Raw genomic sequence first — 15,955 nt, 5'->3', positions numbered from 1 at the left:
CTTCTGAATATGGGTCTAAGGCTGTTCAAATAAACTTTAGTGCCAACAGAAAATTTTAAGACACGCATGTTGAGTCTGTGAAGGCCGCTAAAGCTCACAGTTTGGGGCTCCCGAAATATTAATATAGAAAAGAAATCTGCACTCAAGCTGTGATATTGCACATGCATAGCATGCAACTGAAGAAGTGATGCTCAGAAGCTAGCTGTCTCCTCATCAGAAAACAATAAGCAATAGGCATGGCAATTTGGCTAGGAATATTTCATGGCGTAGTCGACAATAAGGATGTTCTATAGCATCTAGAAGGCGAAGTACTGTACTTGAGCCTAATGCTAGCTGACCTTCTTATTCTAGCCAGTGCTTATTTAAGTGTAAATATGCTGTATGTATATTCTCATGTGTGTGACTTTATTCCTGCACAGTCACCATGTTACATGGTAATCTTACAAAATAATAATGTTAGTAAGCATACTTTTTCATCTCACTACAAGCCGCGAAAACGTGTTATCCCTTGCTCTTCAAAATGTTCTGCTTGACAATGCATGACTTGACTCATCTCAGTTCACTTGGAGCTTCCAAGAACCAGTGTCCAGTGTGTTATTGCAGTCATTCTTGTTCTAAATTATGTATGTATTTCACTTTATTCTTCCATTTGAAACTTGCTTGAGGTATAGTATACAAATGGTTGACTTGGTTGACCTTTATTTTAATGTCAGTGCAAACTGGGATGGCGAAACAGAGAGGAGAAACACACAGGTCAAGCACTTGTCCTATATGTTTCTCTTCTCTGGGTCACTGTCACATTTATGCTGATGTTAGGATGAATTGCATAGGGTGTGCGTTTGGAAATAGCAGCAAGGGCAAGCGCTCCTGACCTAAACGTTATAAACTGCAGGAATAGCTGGTGCACTTCTTTTTGTAATGTGTCGACATATAGAGGAAGCAATGAGACAAATAAATTACTATTTAATGGCTACATTGACAATTACTTTAAAGAGGGCATGAGTGAAACAGCATCTTTGCAACATATGAAGTATCAGTAAGTATAAAGAATTGCCTTACCACCAAAAGAGAAACTAATATGGCCTGCAAAGATCCAAGACAGCCACTGCCCACAAAAGAACATTCTCATTAAAGCCTGCAAAAAGAAGGGGGGGGGGGGAGGTTGTCGAATTTAGTGGGAGAACTGTCAAGTTGGCACCTCTGCAATTGAGCGCCGTGAAAGGATGCCGTCATGAAACTGTCTTGGCAGGCGAGTTGTAGGCCTACGTTGCAGTCATTTCTTGTTGAGCATGTAGTCCTGTTGCCTTCCTCTTGGATTTTGTAGATATAAAGTGAATTGACTACCTTGTTTTGTAGATGGTTCATATAATTTGGGGCACTATTGTTTTTTGGCTGTCTCAATTAGGCTTGACACAGGAAACCCCTTTCATCTGTGTACCCTTGGACCTTCTTTCGTATATACATTTGCATATTGTTTTCTGTTATGAAACTAATAAACTTGAATTGCATTCTGATTGACCTAGATGGCATGGACTGTAGTCAGGTGGAGCCTGCTCACATCAGTTTGGAGGCTGCTCAACCACTATCGTCTCTCCCGTTTTCAATCGATGGTAAGCAGTTGTAGATCACCATCACCTATCTGAGTGCGCATCTCACAGCCTTACCTAGCTGTATGAAAAATTTCAGGGGTAGAGAGTCTCCTGGAACAGCCTGTGTCAGATGATGCACCAGCAGTGGAAGCTGAGAACGTTAAAACAGAGCCAGGAATGGTATCCAGAGAAATCCTGCAACCACGGCTAGGCCAGGTGGTGGCCTCGAAGAGACGTGCTCAGAACGTAAGCTGCCCAGTGGAGTTCACCTTGAAATAGCTGCCCCCAATTTTTTTCTGACTTGCTGCGGGCTTGCATTTTCTCAATTTTACGTGTCACAAAACTTGGGCATGTCTCCTGTTCTCTTTATTGCATGTACAGTGCGCAGCGATTCAAGCACATTACTCGAACTGCATGCCAGGTGGCCCTCTTTTTGCACCACCGATGAGTGCTATGGGATCGCTGAGGGCGTGAACATAGTCATGCTGCATCACAAAGGCTCTCACTTTCATGTGATATGTAGTACAAAAATGCAACAGCTCATCATCTCCAGCCTCCACCAGTGCTGGTAAAGGTGACGGCAGCCACACATTCTGAGTATCAAATTGAATTCGCTAAGCACTGTGCAAGTCACAGGTTAGAGCTTTTATCTGCAAGTACACTGGCGGACAGCTTTCTGTGGTAACAGAGGGAAAGCTAGGGAAGCAAAATGTGCACAAGAAAGGAAGTTCCTTGAAAATGTCCCACATTCTCACTCATGCTATATATAGTTTAAGCTGGGGCAGAGAAAACATAATCTTGTTTACAACAGTGAAATGAGACAATATACCGGGTGCATGGGGTATTTGAGCGAACAGCTTCGGATCGCCACAGATACTGACATTCTCATTTTATCTGCCTAGACGCTTGACTTTGTCTTCCACAACCCCTCTGTCACCAATCTAGCACATCTAAATACGGGGTATGAGCTTCCAGCTGGACACAGCTAGGAGATGAATCCGTATGCTGTCCTAGTTGCTTTTCTCGCTGACCACAGCAACTCTGAGACTGTCGCCTTTGTGGATGCTTCCAAGTCCTTTCATTATGGGGTGAAACAGTTTACGGCCAATTATCACCTAAGACTAAGAGAAATAGGGGAGAAATTAAGTGCTGCCAGTGGTCAGATGCCATTCAGGCAGCTGTTTCTTCAGCAAATGGAGGCCATGATTAGTGGGAACCATGAAAAGCCAAATCAAATAATTGCAGAGCAGCTTAATTTGGCAAGGCCAACAGCCATGACTTCTGTACCCGATGTCACCAGGTGCTACTCCTAAGTAATTGATTTGCTTGCTCCCACATGGCCTATGCCAACCAAGAGTGGGTGGCCGTGAATGTCTCTGGCCACGTCACCCTCAATGTGGCATCCTTATTCTGAATATAAACCTTTTACGTCGATGTGTATGTAGGCCGTCACTAAGAGGGAGCGTAACAAACACCCACAGGGTCCTGAAAACTCTGTAAAGGCTTCTACTATAGAAGCAGTACTCAACATCAACACATACTATCTGATCCGAACATACAGCTGTTATCGAAACAGAATTCTGTCAACAATTGAGCGTCAAAAGGGTTTATACAACACCCTTAGAAAATAGAGGTAAAATAGTGTGAAAATTTTTACATCTTACATTTTTAATGGATTTTTTTTGTTTAAAGTATTGTAAATTAATCGTGAAGTTGTCATTATGTCCTTAACTACCTCATGTACCCAGTACACCACTGAGTGTTAAATTTGACTTATCTTTTTTTTCTCTGACACAATTGGGCATATGCAAAATCATCACTTGTGCAAGCTACTCTGATTCACTATCTCTTCCACGCTACCTGACAGCATAATGGTGTCAAACTCTGCCTCACTACTTGGCACAATAATACAGGGGCAGAAGCTACACCCCTGTAGCTTTCCCTCCATTGCTACAGAAAGTTGTCGGCAACTATAGTTACAGTATTACAGAAACTAGCATCTTCCTACATCATCTCGCAGCAATCAGCAATATACTGATTCTATTAAGGTTATTTTTATTTCTGGGTTTCAGTGGGAATTAGCTGTGACAGATGCTGCGTTTATCATTGTCAGCTGTATTTCGTCTTCTCAGATAATCTGCACCCACTGCTATCTTTACCTAAGAGTTCATTCACAGCTATACATAGTGAGCTAAGTGGGGGAAAATGGTATATTGAGATGATATATCGGTGAGGACTCATGCCAATGCTGCAAGATTCAGCTATCAGTGACCACATGTGGAAGACAGTCAGCCACATCATCTGGGAATACTGCACACACACTGAATAAATTTGCTACCACAGCTGTGGGAGGCTGCATGAAGGGGCAGCTGCCGGGGCCACGGTTTAGTTAAGCCACCTAGCCATGGTACCGATGGCTCTCGAGAAAGACACATAAGCGCAGCCACTCAGGCTGAGCGCACTAGCCTGTTCTTAATATTCCTCCACATGTTGCTACATGCAGGCATCAGCTTCTTCACCAGCTCCGTAGGTGACAGTTACATTGCAGCACTTTCTTTCATCAGGCATTTCAAGAACTTTGTAATATGGTAGCAGCCTGTTTTTAAATGGCATGCCCAGAACGTGAGAGCATTTCTCTTTTAGATGTGCACAGAGCCTGACAATATAAAAAAAAAAACATTGAGCGACGATATTATGTAGTTTGCTACTGTCATTTGTCTACAGAAGCAAGATTTCGAGCTGCTAAACATGTGCTATCTTATGACTCTGGCATTAAAAATGCAGCAGTCTATGCCATTCAAAATACTGCAACGTCATGTATTATTAGGTAGTGCTACAGCAGCTATAACTACGGTGCTTTGTTGTCTTGTATAAAAATCCCGTACGACATGAGGTCACTCTGGATTTAGGCAGCCATTTATACGTACCAGATGCCGCACTTTCTTTGTTTTGTTGCAATCGGTGCAGTGTTGTAACTATCAAGTAATATTGTGATAAGTGTCCGCACAGTTATTTTTAGACAAGCATGCTAGTCTATGGCATGTTCTACTGCCGCCTTACCCTCAGTTTATTATTTAGGAGCATCAACTGAAGAACCTAAGTATGTCTAGTGAATGTCTACTCATGAAAAACCTGTCCTGAAGCCATTTTAAGTTAGATATCAGTTAGATATCCATTCTTTAAAACTGATAGTAGCGTAAAAAAGGTGACACGACGAAGAGGGTATGCTAGCGTTCCCTCGTCGTTGTGTCGTCTTTTCACCGTGTGTTCGTCCCTTTTCGCGCTATCACCAACTAGCCCAGTACCAAGTTTTATTGTTTGTTATCCAGCTTTTAAAGTGTAGCCCTGCTCTGACAGTGCAATGTTATAATAAAAATAATCATGGGCCTTCTAGAACATTTTCAGAAATTGTTATGAGATATCTTTTTAAAAGTTAAGTTTTCTTTAACTCTTAGTAGCCAATCCAATTCGTTTACCAACTTTGTCATGGCTGGTTCTTTCACAAAAGATTTTTATTGTGCTGCTCTTGTTTATGATAAAAAATAGCTTACTCATTGTTGAAGGCAGTGTCTGTAGCCCTTGAATGTAGCTTGTAATCAATTTCGAAGGCTGTGAACACGCTCGAATTTGTTCCACAGAAAGTTCTACAAACTGCGTGTTATCTTCCAATGTTGTAGATGTTTGCAGCAGTGCGCTTCTTAAAGGACAAATCAGTTGCTGTGGTTCCAGTGGACTGGATAGACGGAAGCAAGTGCTTGTGGCCACACCTACTGGCGCCTCAAGACATTGCTGAGGCTGCTGAACATGCCGACATCCCAGATTCCTCTTTTATGCGCCGCAACATCCACATCCTTAGAATTGAGTGTACGTACATTTGGTTTGGTGATTTTCAAAGGGGGGTGGCATTCCTGTTAGATAATACCATATTAGGATTCATTTCCTATCAGATAAGTATGCTGGCTGTGTTGACTTCACTCTTACCACACTGCACTGCAGCCTGAAGTCTGCAGTACTTGTCAAAAGTAGTAATTTTATTGACACGCTGCTGATAGCAGTAACTTCAAATTATGCAATTTCTATTTTTTTGAAGTGGTCATAAAGGATTGTACAGTTTTAGAGTAATTATTAAAACACTGGAAAACCTTTAAGATGGGCACAGAGGAGTAGATATGCATTAGTCCACAAGTTCAGCCTAAAGATACACTAAAAGGAAAACAGAGAATCAAATTGGATTGCTAAATTACCACCGTTCTAAAACCTCTTAATGTTTGTTTCATGACAGTGGAGCCGACTTTGTTGCAGAGAAAATGGCAGCTGAAGAGGTTGCCAAGTTCTTCTGCAACCCAAATTGTGTTCAATGCATGGTGTCCTTTACATGAGAAGCCCGTTCTTCACTAGCAGTTTCAGAGCTCATGCTCTGCTTAGCACTGCCCACTGTTTTCGGTCGGACGGCTTCACGCAGAGGGCACCCCATTCCTGCAAATAGTGCCAACATTGTTGTGTGTCAACGTGGTCATGTCGAGTGTATTTGCAGAAAAAGCCAAGAGTATTTGGCACACTGCATTTAACTTCTCTTGTTAAACATTTCTATATGGAGGATGACGTGAATGTGTCAAGCATGTACGTGCAAAAATGACAGACGAACCGCACTCGTCTGATGTATTTTTCCTCCAACCCTCACAATGATTTGACCTCGTTTGTTGCTCTGTGCTTGTTGTAGACAAAACCATATAGTGCAAGGAAGCTGCTGAAGGGCGAAGTTGTGAACATTGACCTGGTTTGTTTAGCTGTTGTGTTGCCAGCCATGCATTTCAAAATGGCGTCTTCTAAGTGATGAGTAAATTCTTAGAGTCACGTTGGAAAAAAACCACAGCCAGATGATTTGGAGAGCTTAGCTACTTCAAATTAGAATGATCTTGCGATGCAGTACATTGTGTTGAAACATGTAAACGAGAAAAGCCACAACTTGCATTGAAACCTGTCTTTCTGCAGCGAAGCCCACGTATGTTTCAGTCTACAACACTTTTTCTCTTGTAAAATTTGCCTTTCTGCCAAAAAACTTATCACTTGCTCTTGCTTTATATGATAAAAAAAATCGTTTGCAAAAGGAAAAAAGAAAACGTCTTTATTGCAAGGTGTTGTTGTCTTTTTAAAAAAATTTCACCATCCTTAAAGGGTTAAGCTGTAGTAAACATTATTTTCTTTTGTATCACTTGGTTGAGAACGATTCGCCAGTCATATATGGAATATGGTTTACCAATTGTAAATTTATTTATTTATTGATCCTGCAATCCCGGTATCGGGATTATAGCAGGGTGGGAAAAAGAATTAAGCAGTTTCACAAAAATAGCAAAATGTAAACGAAAGAGATAAGGGTGCAAGTTGGAGCTCTGCAGCCAGCATCAGCAATACATTTGAACGAGATATCAAACAGTAAAAAAATAAAATACACAATAGAACAGTAAAGTGATGAAATGCAGTAACACAGACTAGGCAATATGTTGAGCGAATAACGTCAGTGACGGTTGCAACACTTCAATGTTAGTGAGGGTATTCCAATCGGTAATAGTTCGTGGAAGAAATGAGTATTTAAAACAGTTATTACGGATGCGAAAAGGAGTTAGCTGATGTCGTTGTCGGGTCGCATACCCTGACGAAAAATGAACTAAATTGGTGATTTCAGTTCTGTAGTGTCCTTTAATTAATTGGTACATGAATTTAAGTCTTGCAGAATGATTTCGCTCATTTATTGTCGGCAGACCAGCTTTGAACCATCCCATGAACGAGACAGGTTCATGGGATGATGGAGATTTCATGTAGTCAGCAGAGGTCAGACAAGGCATATGTGTCACACGCCAATGCCAATATTTCAGTTAGAAGGCTTGTTGTCTTCATCCTAACGAAGACAGGTCTCGTTGAAATGTTGGCTCTATTCCCTGAGGCATTCCTTGTTTCGTCACTGCTAATCGTGATCATGGTAGCCGGTAGCTTATTTTCAAAGCGCCAGTGCCTTTCCCATCCCATATGAACATCATTCCTTTGCATACGAAGCATGCATTCTTTGCAGAAGTGGCATTTTGGAGCAGTAGTTTGTCACTGTAGCATTACTTTAGATTAGGTGTGCCTTTGGTGTCCCTTCTAGACTGACAAAGCTAGACAGTCATCAATAACATGGCGCATGTGTGACTCAGAAAGCTGCCATCATCATTTTTAATGATGGAGCTAAAGCTGGGTTGATAAGGCGTTGCCTAACCATAAAGGGCTGCCTAAGTACTGTTAAAATATATAGTCATTGCATTGTGCCTGTATTAATCTGCGGGACCAAAAGATAAAACTCAAAAAGCTAATGACGGTGCAGCAAATGATGAAGCCCCCACAAGGTATTTCGGTGGCTATGGTGATGCTGCTGAGCGCAAGGTTGAGGGTTCAATTCCCGGCCACTGCAGCCATATTCCAATGGGAGTAGAATGCAAAAGCTCTTCTAATAGCACTATAGGTGGACTGCATCCGTTTTGGAGGTATCATATTCCTTTGACTAAAAAATATGGGTCGAATCTCAAGGCATTGCAGTCTAACGCAGTGTCTCAAAGTGATAGCTATCACAAGGGAATAATGTGGCAACCTGGCAGGTGAGGCACGCGCCAGACGTGTTAAAGAGCAACTTTGGCATGAGAGCAGTATGCGTGCGATCGTGGACTAACAGAGCATTGGGCTGCTGTGATGGAAGACAAACTGCTGTGATGGAAGACAAATCAAACGGGGAAAGGCGGACTTTCCCCGTTTTGATTGTGTATCTAACAGAAAAGTCTAGCTGTGTTGAGCATACACAAGCACATCATGGTGTACATGGACTCGCAAGTTTGTAAGAGGTACAAAGTATATAAACGCCACTTTGACAAATGAGTGTGCAAGGTAGCTTGTTAGGCACGTTGGTGCGGCTGCCAAGATGTCACAACCTAAACATGCTGTCACATTCTTAGAGAGTTAACAATGCTAAGTTCTTGCCCAGTATTTCTTTTATTTAGGTTTAGGTGCACAATAGAAAAGCAACCCCAGGTGTTCAAAGTTAATCTTGTGCCCCCTAACTGCTGCATTCCTTTTAATCCACGAGTTCATTTTAGACGTTAAACTCCGCAATTTAATTAGATGTTTTGAGTGATGGTACAGAAAATGACAAGCTGAAAGACAAAAATGCATTACATAGCTAATGCAAGCAACTGATATCCTAGACAAGATTAAAGGTTAATAGCCTGGCACGTCACATGATCAGGTATTACTGGAGATCAGACATCGCTGGTCATTTCTCAATGCAATGAGTGTAAGAGCAAGGGAACTGCCGTCAAGACTGCAAGAGGGTTAGGTGGAGCCAGTAGGTAAGGAAATTTATAGGCCTACCATGGATTCATCTGATGTAGGACAAGAGTGATTTGAGTTCACTGGGAAAGGCCTTCATAACCAAGCAGTGGACAAAAATGCATAGGCTGATGAGGATAATGATTCATGTTGTCGCACTAATGCATGTGAAGAAGGTTGATAATGTGGGCAAATTGTCAGTGTGTCTACTTCAGACATGCACCTCAACACATCACATTTGCTGTTTGGGGGAACCTATGTGTTTAGTGTTACCCAATGGTTTTCCTGAACAATTGTGCAGCTTCATATGACAAGGCACGCACCTGGTTGGCTGAGCAGGACGCAGACAAGGTTGAAGCATCCACTGACAAAGGTGACGGTACTGACTTTTTATACACTTCTGTTATAGCTATGAAATGAAAGAAAAACGCCATTGATTGTTTATTATAAATTTGGTTATTCTTTTCTATAACTTTTTTTTTTTTGCCTAGCGATGTGCCAGTGGGAGTTGGGAGTAGAAAAAGAATTATGCAGATCCCGTGAACTGTGGGAATCGATGTAAGCAAAGCTTTCTGTGCTGGTTGCTTTGATTAATGATAAGTAGCAGTGATGTTGACGGTGAAAGCTTACTTCCTTCAATGTTTAGTCTAGCATGAGAGCGGCGAGTTGATGTTAAATGTTACCTTCCGTGCACCATTGCTGTTTGTCTGCGTAGTACACAGAATACACAGGGAGAGGTGTTTGCTTGAGGCATTGTGTTGTGCCATATTTCATAACCTCTGAGAAGGTTGAGTCATTGCATCACATGGGACATCGCATCATAGCGGAAGTACTAAACTTGAATTGGGGCTTTACGTGCCAATACAACAATCAGTTTATAAGACACGCTGTAGTGGCGGATTATGGATTAATTTTGACACCATGGTGTTCTTTAACGTGTTCCAATATCTAAGTGCACGTGAGTTTTCTATTTCGCCCCTGTCGAAATGTGGCTGCCGCGGTCGGGACCAAATCCATGACCTCTAGCAATGCCATAGCCGCAAAGCTACTGCGGCGGGCACAGAAGTGTTGATTTGGTGGTTGACTGCTTCCGTAGTATCGCCTGGACCCTGCGGTGCACTTTAATTCATGCGGCTCTGCTTCTGCACGCCCTGCATAATTTGTTCGATTGACATATTTGAATGTTTATTTTTCAGAAATCGCAGGAACGTACTGTACCGTACCTTGAACTTCAGCTTGTCCAGTTTCCCTGCAATTGCTCTTGTATAGTAGTGCCTTACGTCACATTCCGCCGCCCCCCCCCCCCCCTTGTATGAAAACTGCCTCTTCTCCCCCCTCCTCTCTAAAATTATATCTACGTGCCCTCTGTACTCGTACGTTAGCGGAAAGGGGAGCACTGAAATTTCTGCAATGCTTTTGAGAAGGGGTTACATATAAAACTAATGGTAGCGCTAAAAAGGAACGGACACACGAAGAAAAGACGACACGACGACGAAGAAACTTTTTTTCTTCGTGTGTCCGTTCCTTTTTAGCGCTACCATTAGTTTTAAAGAATGCATCACCAACTAGCCCAGCACCAAGTTTTATTGGGGTTACATATAGTCACAGCTGTCAAGAGGCTAATGTGGCGACACCCAGGGAGCTCCAGAGGGCATTGTGCACATTCGACGCCGTAGGGTCAAAATGAGTTTCTTGCATCGCCTTTCCTCTCTGACTTGTTCCTGTCATCTATACACACACTGACCACCTCCCCAACGCGATGTGCCAGACAGCAGCAGCAGTCGGAAACTCGAAGGAAGAGGCAAGAAAATCCCCGCTTTAAAAATTATAGGCTTTTACTTTGTGACCTGTGTGGGGATTTGTCTGTTATAACCATGATTGATGTGCATGCTGTGCAGCTGTATTATGGCAGCACAAGACACGTTACGCCACAGGTCATCAGAGTAAGTGGATACCCACTCGCTCTCACTTACCAATATTTATGCAGGCTATGTACTCACTCATGCTCGTTGGTACCTACTCACATTCAGGCTCTCACCATCACTCGCATTCAGTCATAGTCGTATCCACTTGCTGGCATTAACTCTCATAAATACTCGCGTCCCTTCACCCCCACAGGCAGTCACTCAGGTTCGTGCTTGCATGCACTCAAACGTGCATCCAGTGACTTTCGTCCATACTCGCATTAGCTGGCACTCACTCCCGTTCATGCTGTACTCACATCTACTGTCACTCTTCATCACTCACCAACTCTCTATGTTACACGTGTGAAAAGGTTGAAGTGAGTACAAGTCGGTGCAATCGAGTCATGCTGTAGTGTATGCATCTGTAGTGCACAAGCAGTTCTCGCAGCTGGTGCATCTCTATCCCATTTCGATGTTTCCTCACACGTGTTGCACACTTTGTCTTCCATCGTAATACCATATCAGCATGCAACAACATCAGTCATTTGTAAAGTTTACAGACAACGGAGGAAAAGCTGTATATTTCTGCAGACTGCGCAGAAAGTCTAGTAGTATTCGAATTAGTAAATGCAAACAACATACTGTTGCACTGTTTTATTGGCTACAGTCGCAAACTGCTTAGAAACTCAACATTTTCTCAGTGCTTGTGGTCCACAAAGTTTTGGGGTGAACTGTTTTCTTCTTGCCATTTGTTGCTGTGCTTTCCTGTTATGTTTACCGTGTGCAACATTCATACTTGCGAGCTGCAACCTGAAAAAACACAAAAGTTGAAAACAACAAAAGTAGGGAAAGAACAAAAAAAAGAAGTCAGCATGTGGAAACAAGGTCGCAACCAAAGCAGGAGACCTCGCTAGGCGCAAGGTGTCTCTAAAGGGCTCCTCACCAGGCCCCATAGCAAATGTTGGTTATACACTGGAAGTTGTTACGTGTCCTCTAGGAAGTGTTCTGCCGAAAAAATATCTTTAAATCGGCTCATTAATAGCCAACGTAGAAATATTTCAGTGCCGCGAATCCATGATTTCATAAGGCGAGCTCCACTGCATGGCGAAGTACACTCTCCATTTACCCGTCTAGCCTCCGCAAGTGAAATTTCTTCCCTGTGTTCTCCAATATATGTGTTTTATTATTTCTCTAAACTTCAGTTCGTCAATTCAAGGAACAGATCACCCAAATAACAGATGTTGCCTTGAATAATTCTCGAAGTCACGTGTCACCACGAGCGATGTCGCACTGCGGACACGATTACGTAGGCGCAGAGACACGACTACGTCACCGTCCAGCTTGGAGTGCGGTCGCTGCAAGGGAAAGGGAAAACGATGTTCGGATTGAAATATCGGGTACTTCCACGGCGCATAGCGATGTAATCCTTTGCAAACATGGTTGTTAGCACACATTGTATGCTCTGCGCTTCTCAGCTCAATATGGCCATACCTGGTGAGGGGCCCTTTACAGAGACTGTCTGGCGTTTTTTCTAGGATCTCATGTTTTGTAGCGCAATGTAAAGCCCCAGTGGTTTCTTTGAAAGGAAGTAGAAATTTTTCAAACAGTCTTTCTGTATCTGTGGTCTCTTGACAGTGCACGTACACCCGCAGCAAAGATTACTGGACATAATGGCAATGCCATGCCGGTAAAGGGGGGAATTTGGAAGTGCACAGGGTTCTTGTAGGGATGCATACTTTGTGTCAAACTCTGAATTTATGACCCTAAGTGCCATCCTCGACACGTAATCTGTTGCATTAATGAGTACTATTTATTTTTCTCGGTAACCTGTGATCTCACGTGTTTCCCACAAGTGCAATCTGTATACCATTTATTTATTTATTTATTTATTTCAGAATACTGCAGGCCAACAGTTATGGCCCATGCAGGAGGGGCTATACAAGGCATGTAAATACACTGGAACATCAAAAAATAAAAAGAAAGAACGGCAGTTTAACAGATTGCCGCTAACAGACAAGCAGAAAAATATGTATACACATGTACATATTCATATATATATATGCTTTCGCACATATGCAGCTCTCATTCACTCAAACAAATGCTCTTCTAGAGCTTTAACAAAATTAGCGGACTGGAAGATGGCCCCTGGAAGACAGTTCCAGTCGGAAACGGTCCTCGGAAAAAAACTGTGTTTGAATGTTTCAGTTCTTGCAAAAATTGGTTCCAGTAAATGACTTCCTGTGTGGTGTGTTCGTCTAGACGATAACTGTTTAAGTTCTGTGGGATGCGAAATGTTTAGTTTATGTGCTAAAAGGTTATGCAAAAACAACAAACGGGACATTTTCCTACGTACTTGAAGTAGTTGGATGTTATTTGTTTTCATTAGTGTCGTAGGTGAATCAAGCCTTCTGTATTTGTTATAAATAAACCTAATCGCTTTCCTTTGCACCATCTCAAGCTGGTAAATGTCCTTCTTTATGAACGGGTCCCATAAGACCGACGCGTACTCTAATTTTGATCTGATGAATGTTATGTATGCAAGACGTTTAAGCTTACTTGGAGCGCCTCTAAGCTTCCGCCTCAGAAAGCACAGCTTGGAAAATGATGAGGAACAAATGTCTGAAATATGCTCAGACCAAGTTAAATCGTTTGTTATTGTAACCCCTAAGTATTTATGATGTGTGACCTCCATAATAGAATGATTTAGAAGGCTGTAAGAGAAAGGAGAAACCTGTTTTTTGCGCGAAATTCGCAAGAGGACAGTTTTATCTAGGTTAAGTTGCATATTCCATTTAAGGCACCATTGATGAACAGCTAATAGTGAATTTTGTAAGAGGTAATGATCATTACGCTCGTTTATGCTCTTGAAGAGAATGCAGTCATCTGCAAAAAGCTTGACAGAGACATTTTCGGAAATAGCAGCCGGCAAATCATTAATATAAATTAAGAATAGCAGTGGGCCTAAAACGCTTCCTTGGGGTACACCTGACGTAACTGGAAGCACTTCAGATTTACAACCGTTAACCTCCACGTACTGTGTCCTGTGTTTTAAATAAGCATTAATCCAATTAACAAGGTAAGTAGGGACGCCAATACTTTCCAGTTTATAAATAAGTTTACTGTGGGGAACTGTGTCAAATGCCTTGCGGAAATCTAAAATAAGTACATCAATCTGCCCCGATTTATCAAGCACAACAGAAAAATCATGAATTGTTGTAACTAACTGTGTCACAGTGGACATTTCTTTCCGAAAGCCATGTTGTGCAGGTGATAAAATGTTATTTTCAGCAAGATAAGAGTTAAGATAACCCGATACTATGTGTTCAAGCAGCTTGCAACAAGAGGAAGTGATTGAGATTGGCCGATAATTAGAAATGGTTAGCTTGTCCCCTTTTTTTAGAATTGGCACAACGCGGGCCATCCTCCAGTCCTCCGGTACATCTCCCGATAGTAACGAGACTTGAAAGATCCTCGTTAAGAAAACAGATACCTGTGCTGCAAAACGCTTCAAAAAGGCATTTGGAAGCCCATCGGGACCCGCGGATTTTTTATCTGCGAGTTTACGCAGCATACACACAACACCGTCCACAGAGATAGTTGGTACGTCACCAGGATCTTCAACTGGAATTCTTGCTGTGGTTGCCCGTTCCACAAGGAACACGCTTTGAAAATACGAGTTAAAACTTTGCGCTATGATCGTGGAGTCGGTTACAACGCTGTTATTAACTTGAATTTTGGTCAAGTGGTCAGTCCTGCGACCTAGGAAATTCCAAAATTTTTGGGGATCACTTCTGATAAATTCGGGGAGCGTCGTGTCAAAATAACGTGACTTTGCTAGTTTTAACTTATAGGCAAGTTCCTCTTTTAGAACCTGGAAGTGTTGCGGACAAGGTAATTTTTTCTTCCTACAGCGCCTTACTTTACGTTTCATTTGAATAATTTCGCGACTTATCCAAGGATTGCGGCGATTAATACAAACCTTTCTAAGGGGAACAAAATGTTCTATAGTATACTGTACTGTATTCTTAAAGTGCTGCCATAAACTATGAAGGTCATCGCTGCTAGTGTTATCTAACTGTGATTGTAAAGAGTCGATGATTGCGTTATCGTCAGCGCGTGCGTAGTCCTTGATCATTTTAATCGGTCGCATCCCGGCAACAACTGACGAAACACAACAGAAGAACAAGAGACGATGGTCCGAGATTCCAGCTTCAACACTAAGCACTCCATCAAAAAAGGTTTGACTAACAAAGAAAAGGTCTAAGACAGATGTCTCTCTGGTGTATGCATGAACGGTTTGCTTAAGGTTTAAAGAAAACATCAGATCAAGAATAATATCACATAAGGCAGACAGGCCATAATACGGTTTATCCCAATCAATAGCAGGGAAATTAAAATCACCGGTAATAATTAAGTTCCTGTTTTGGTAAGGCAGTAAGCGGTCAAATAAACTATACATGAAAGAATCCGCTGCATCAGGGGCACGATACACAGCACAAAGAAGAAAAGTGAGACCATGCGCAGTAACGTGCAACAACAAACTTTCATGCTGATCAATTTGTTCAAGCAGCGTTACGCTTACTGCACGTTTCGCAATCACAGCAACGCCTCCACCACGTGAGCCGCGATCGCGTCTGTATATGACGTAGTCCGGTGGCACAATTTCTTCATCAAGAATACCGCTATGTAACCATGTCTCGGAAATCACCAGTAGGTGAGGATCGTAAGAAATGAGCAGAACTTCAAGGCTATCTATTTTGTTAACAATGCTTCTAGCATTCAGGGATATCACACGTAACTGGCACGTATCTGGCGATGGGGTCGTCTTGACGTCACGACAACTACCGGCATTAATATTAATCGATGGTGGTTTATGCTTCGCTTGATTCGAAGAACCATGTGCGTAAAAAAAAGACAGTGATTCTGAACCTGTGGCTTGTCAAGTACTAGAAGCATTGGCGCGTTTCCTTCGCGGACGACCTGCATTTTTCCCTGGTTGTGAGGCTTGCGTTACACCGCTCTCATAACTGTGATCAATACCGCGTGAAGCGGCTTCAGGTACTTTAAACCTTTGATTTTTCTTTTCGTCCCACGCGTAGACCTCTTTGT

The 15,955-nt window shown here is 42.3% G+C and overlaps 1 protein-coding gene across 5 annotated transcripts in view; it reads left to right on the top strand.

The window, feature by feature from the left end:
- The window catches only part of LOC135910254 (uncharacterized), a 50,317-nt gene that overhangs the window by 1,202 nt on the left and 33,160 nt on the right, over positions 1 to 15,955 (top strand). For 4 of the 5 annotated variants that reach the window (XR_010566962.2, XM_065442322.2, XM_065442320.2 and 1 more), the window contains 4 exons: positions 1,524 to 1,610; positions 1,687 to 1,835; positions 5,267 to 5,453; positions 9,244 to 9,321. Coding sequence is in view for 4 of the 5 variants with exons in the window: in XM_065442322.2 (XP_065298394.1) it covers positions 1,524 to 1,610; positions 1,687 to 1,835; positions 5,267 to 5,453; positions 9,244 to 9,321 (501 nt within the window). In the remaining variant the exon portion in view is untranslated. The remainder of the gene's footprint in view (positions 1 to 1,523; positions 1,611 to 1,686; positions 1,836 to 5,266; positions 5,454 to 9,243; positions 9,322 to 15,955) is intronic. The other variant, XM_065442321.2, reaches the window with a different exon arrangement.

This window comes from Dermacentor albipictus, chromosome 10 (genome assembly GCF_038994185.2).
Source record: "Dermacentor albipictus isolate Rhodes 1998 colony chromosome 10, USDA_Dalb.pri_finalv2, whole genome shotgun sequence".
NCBI classification, from domain to species: domain Eukaryota; kingdom Metazoa; phylum Arthropoda; class Arachnida; order Ixodida; family Ixodidae; genus Dermacentor; species Dermacentor albipictus.
Note: the sequence above shows the minus strand (reverse complement) of the source record. Positions and strands in the feature narration are given on the sequence as shown.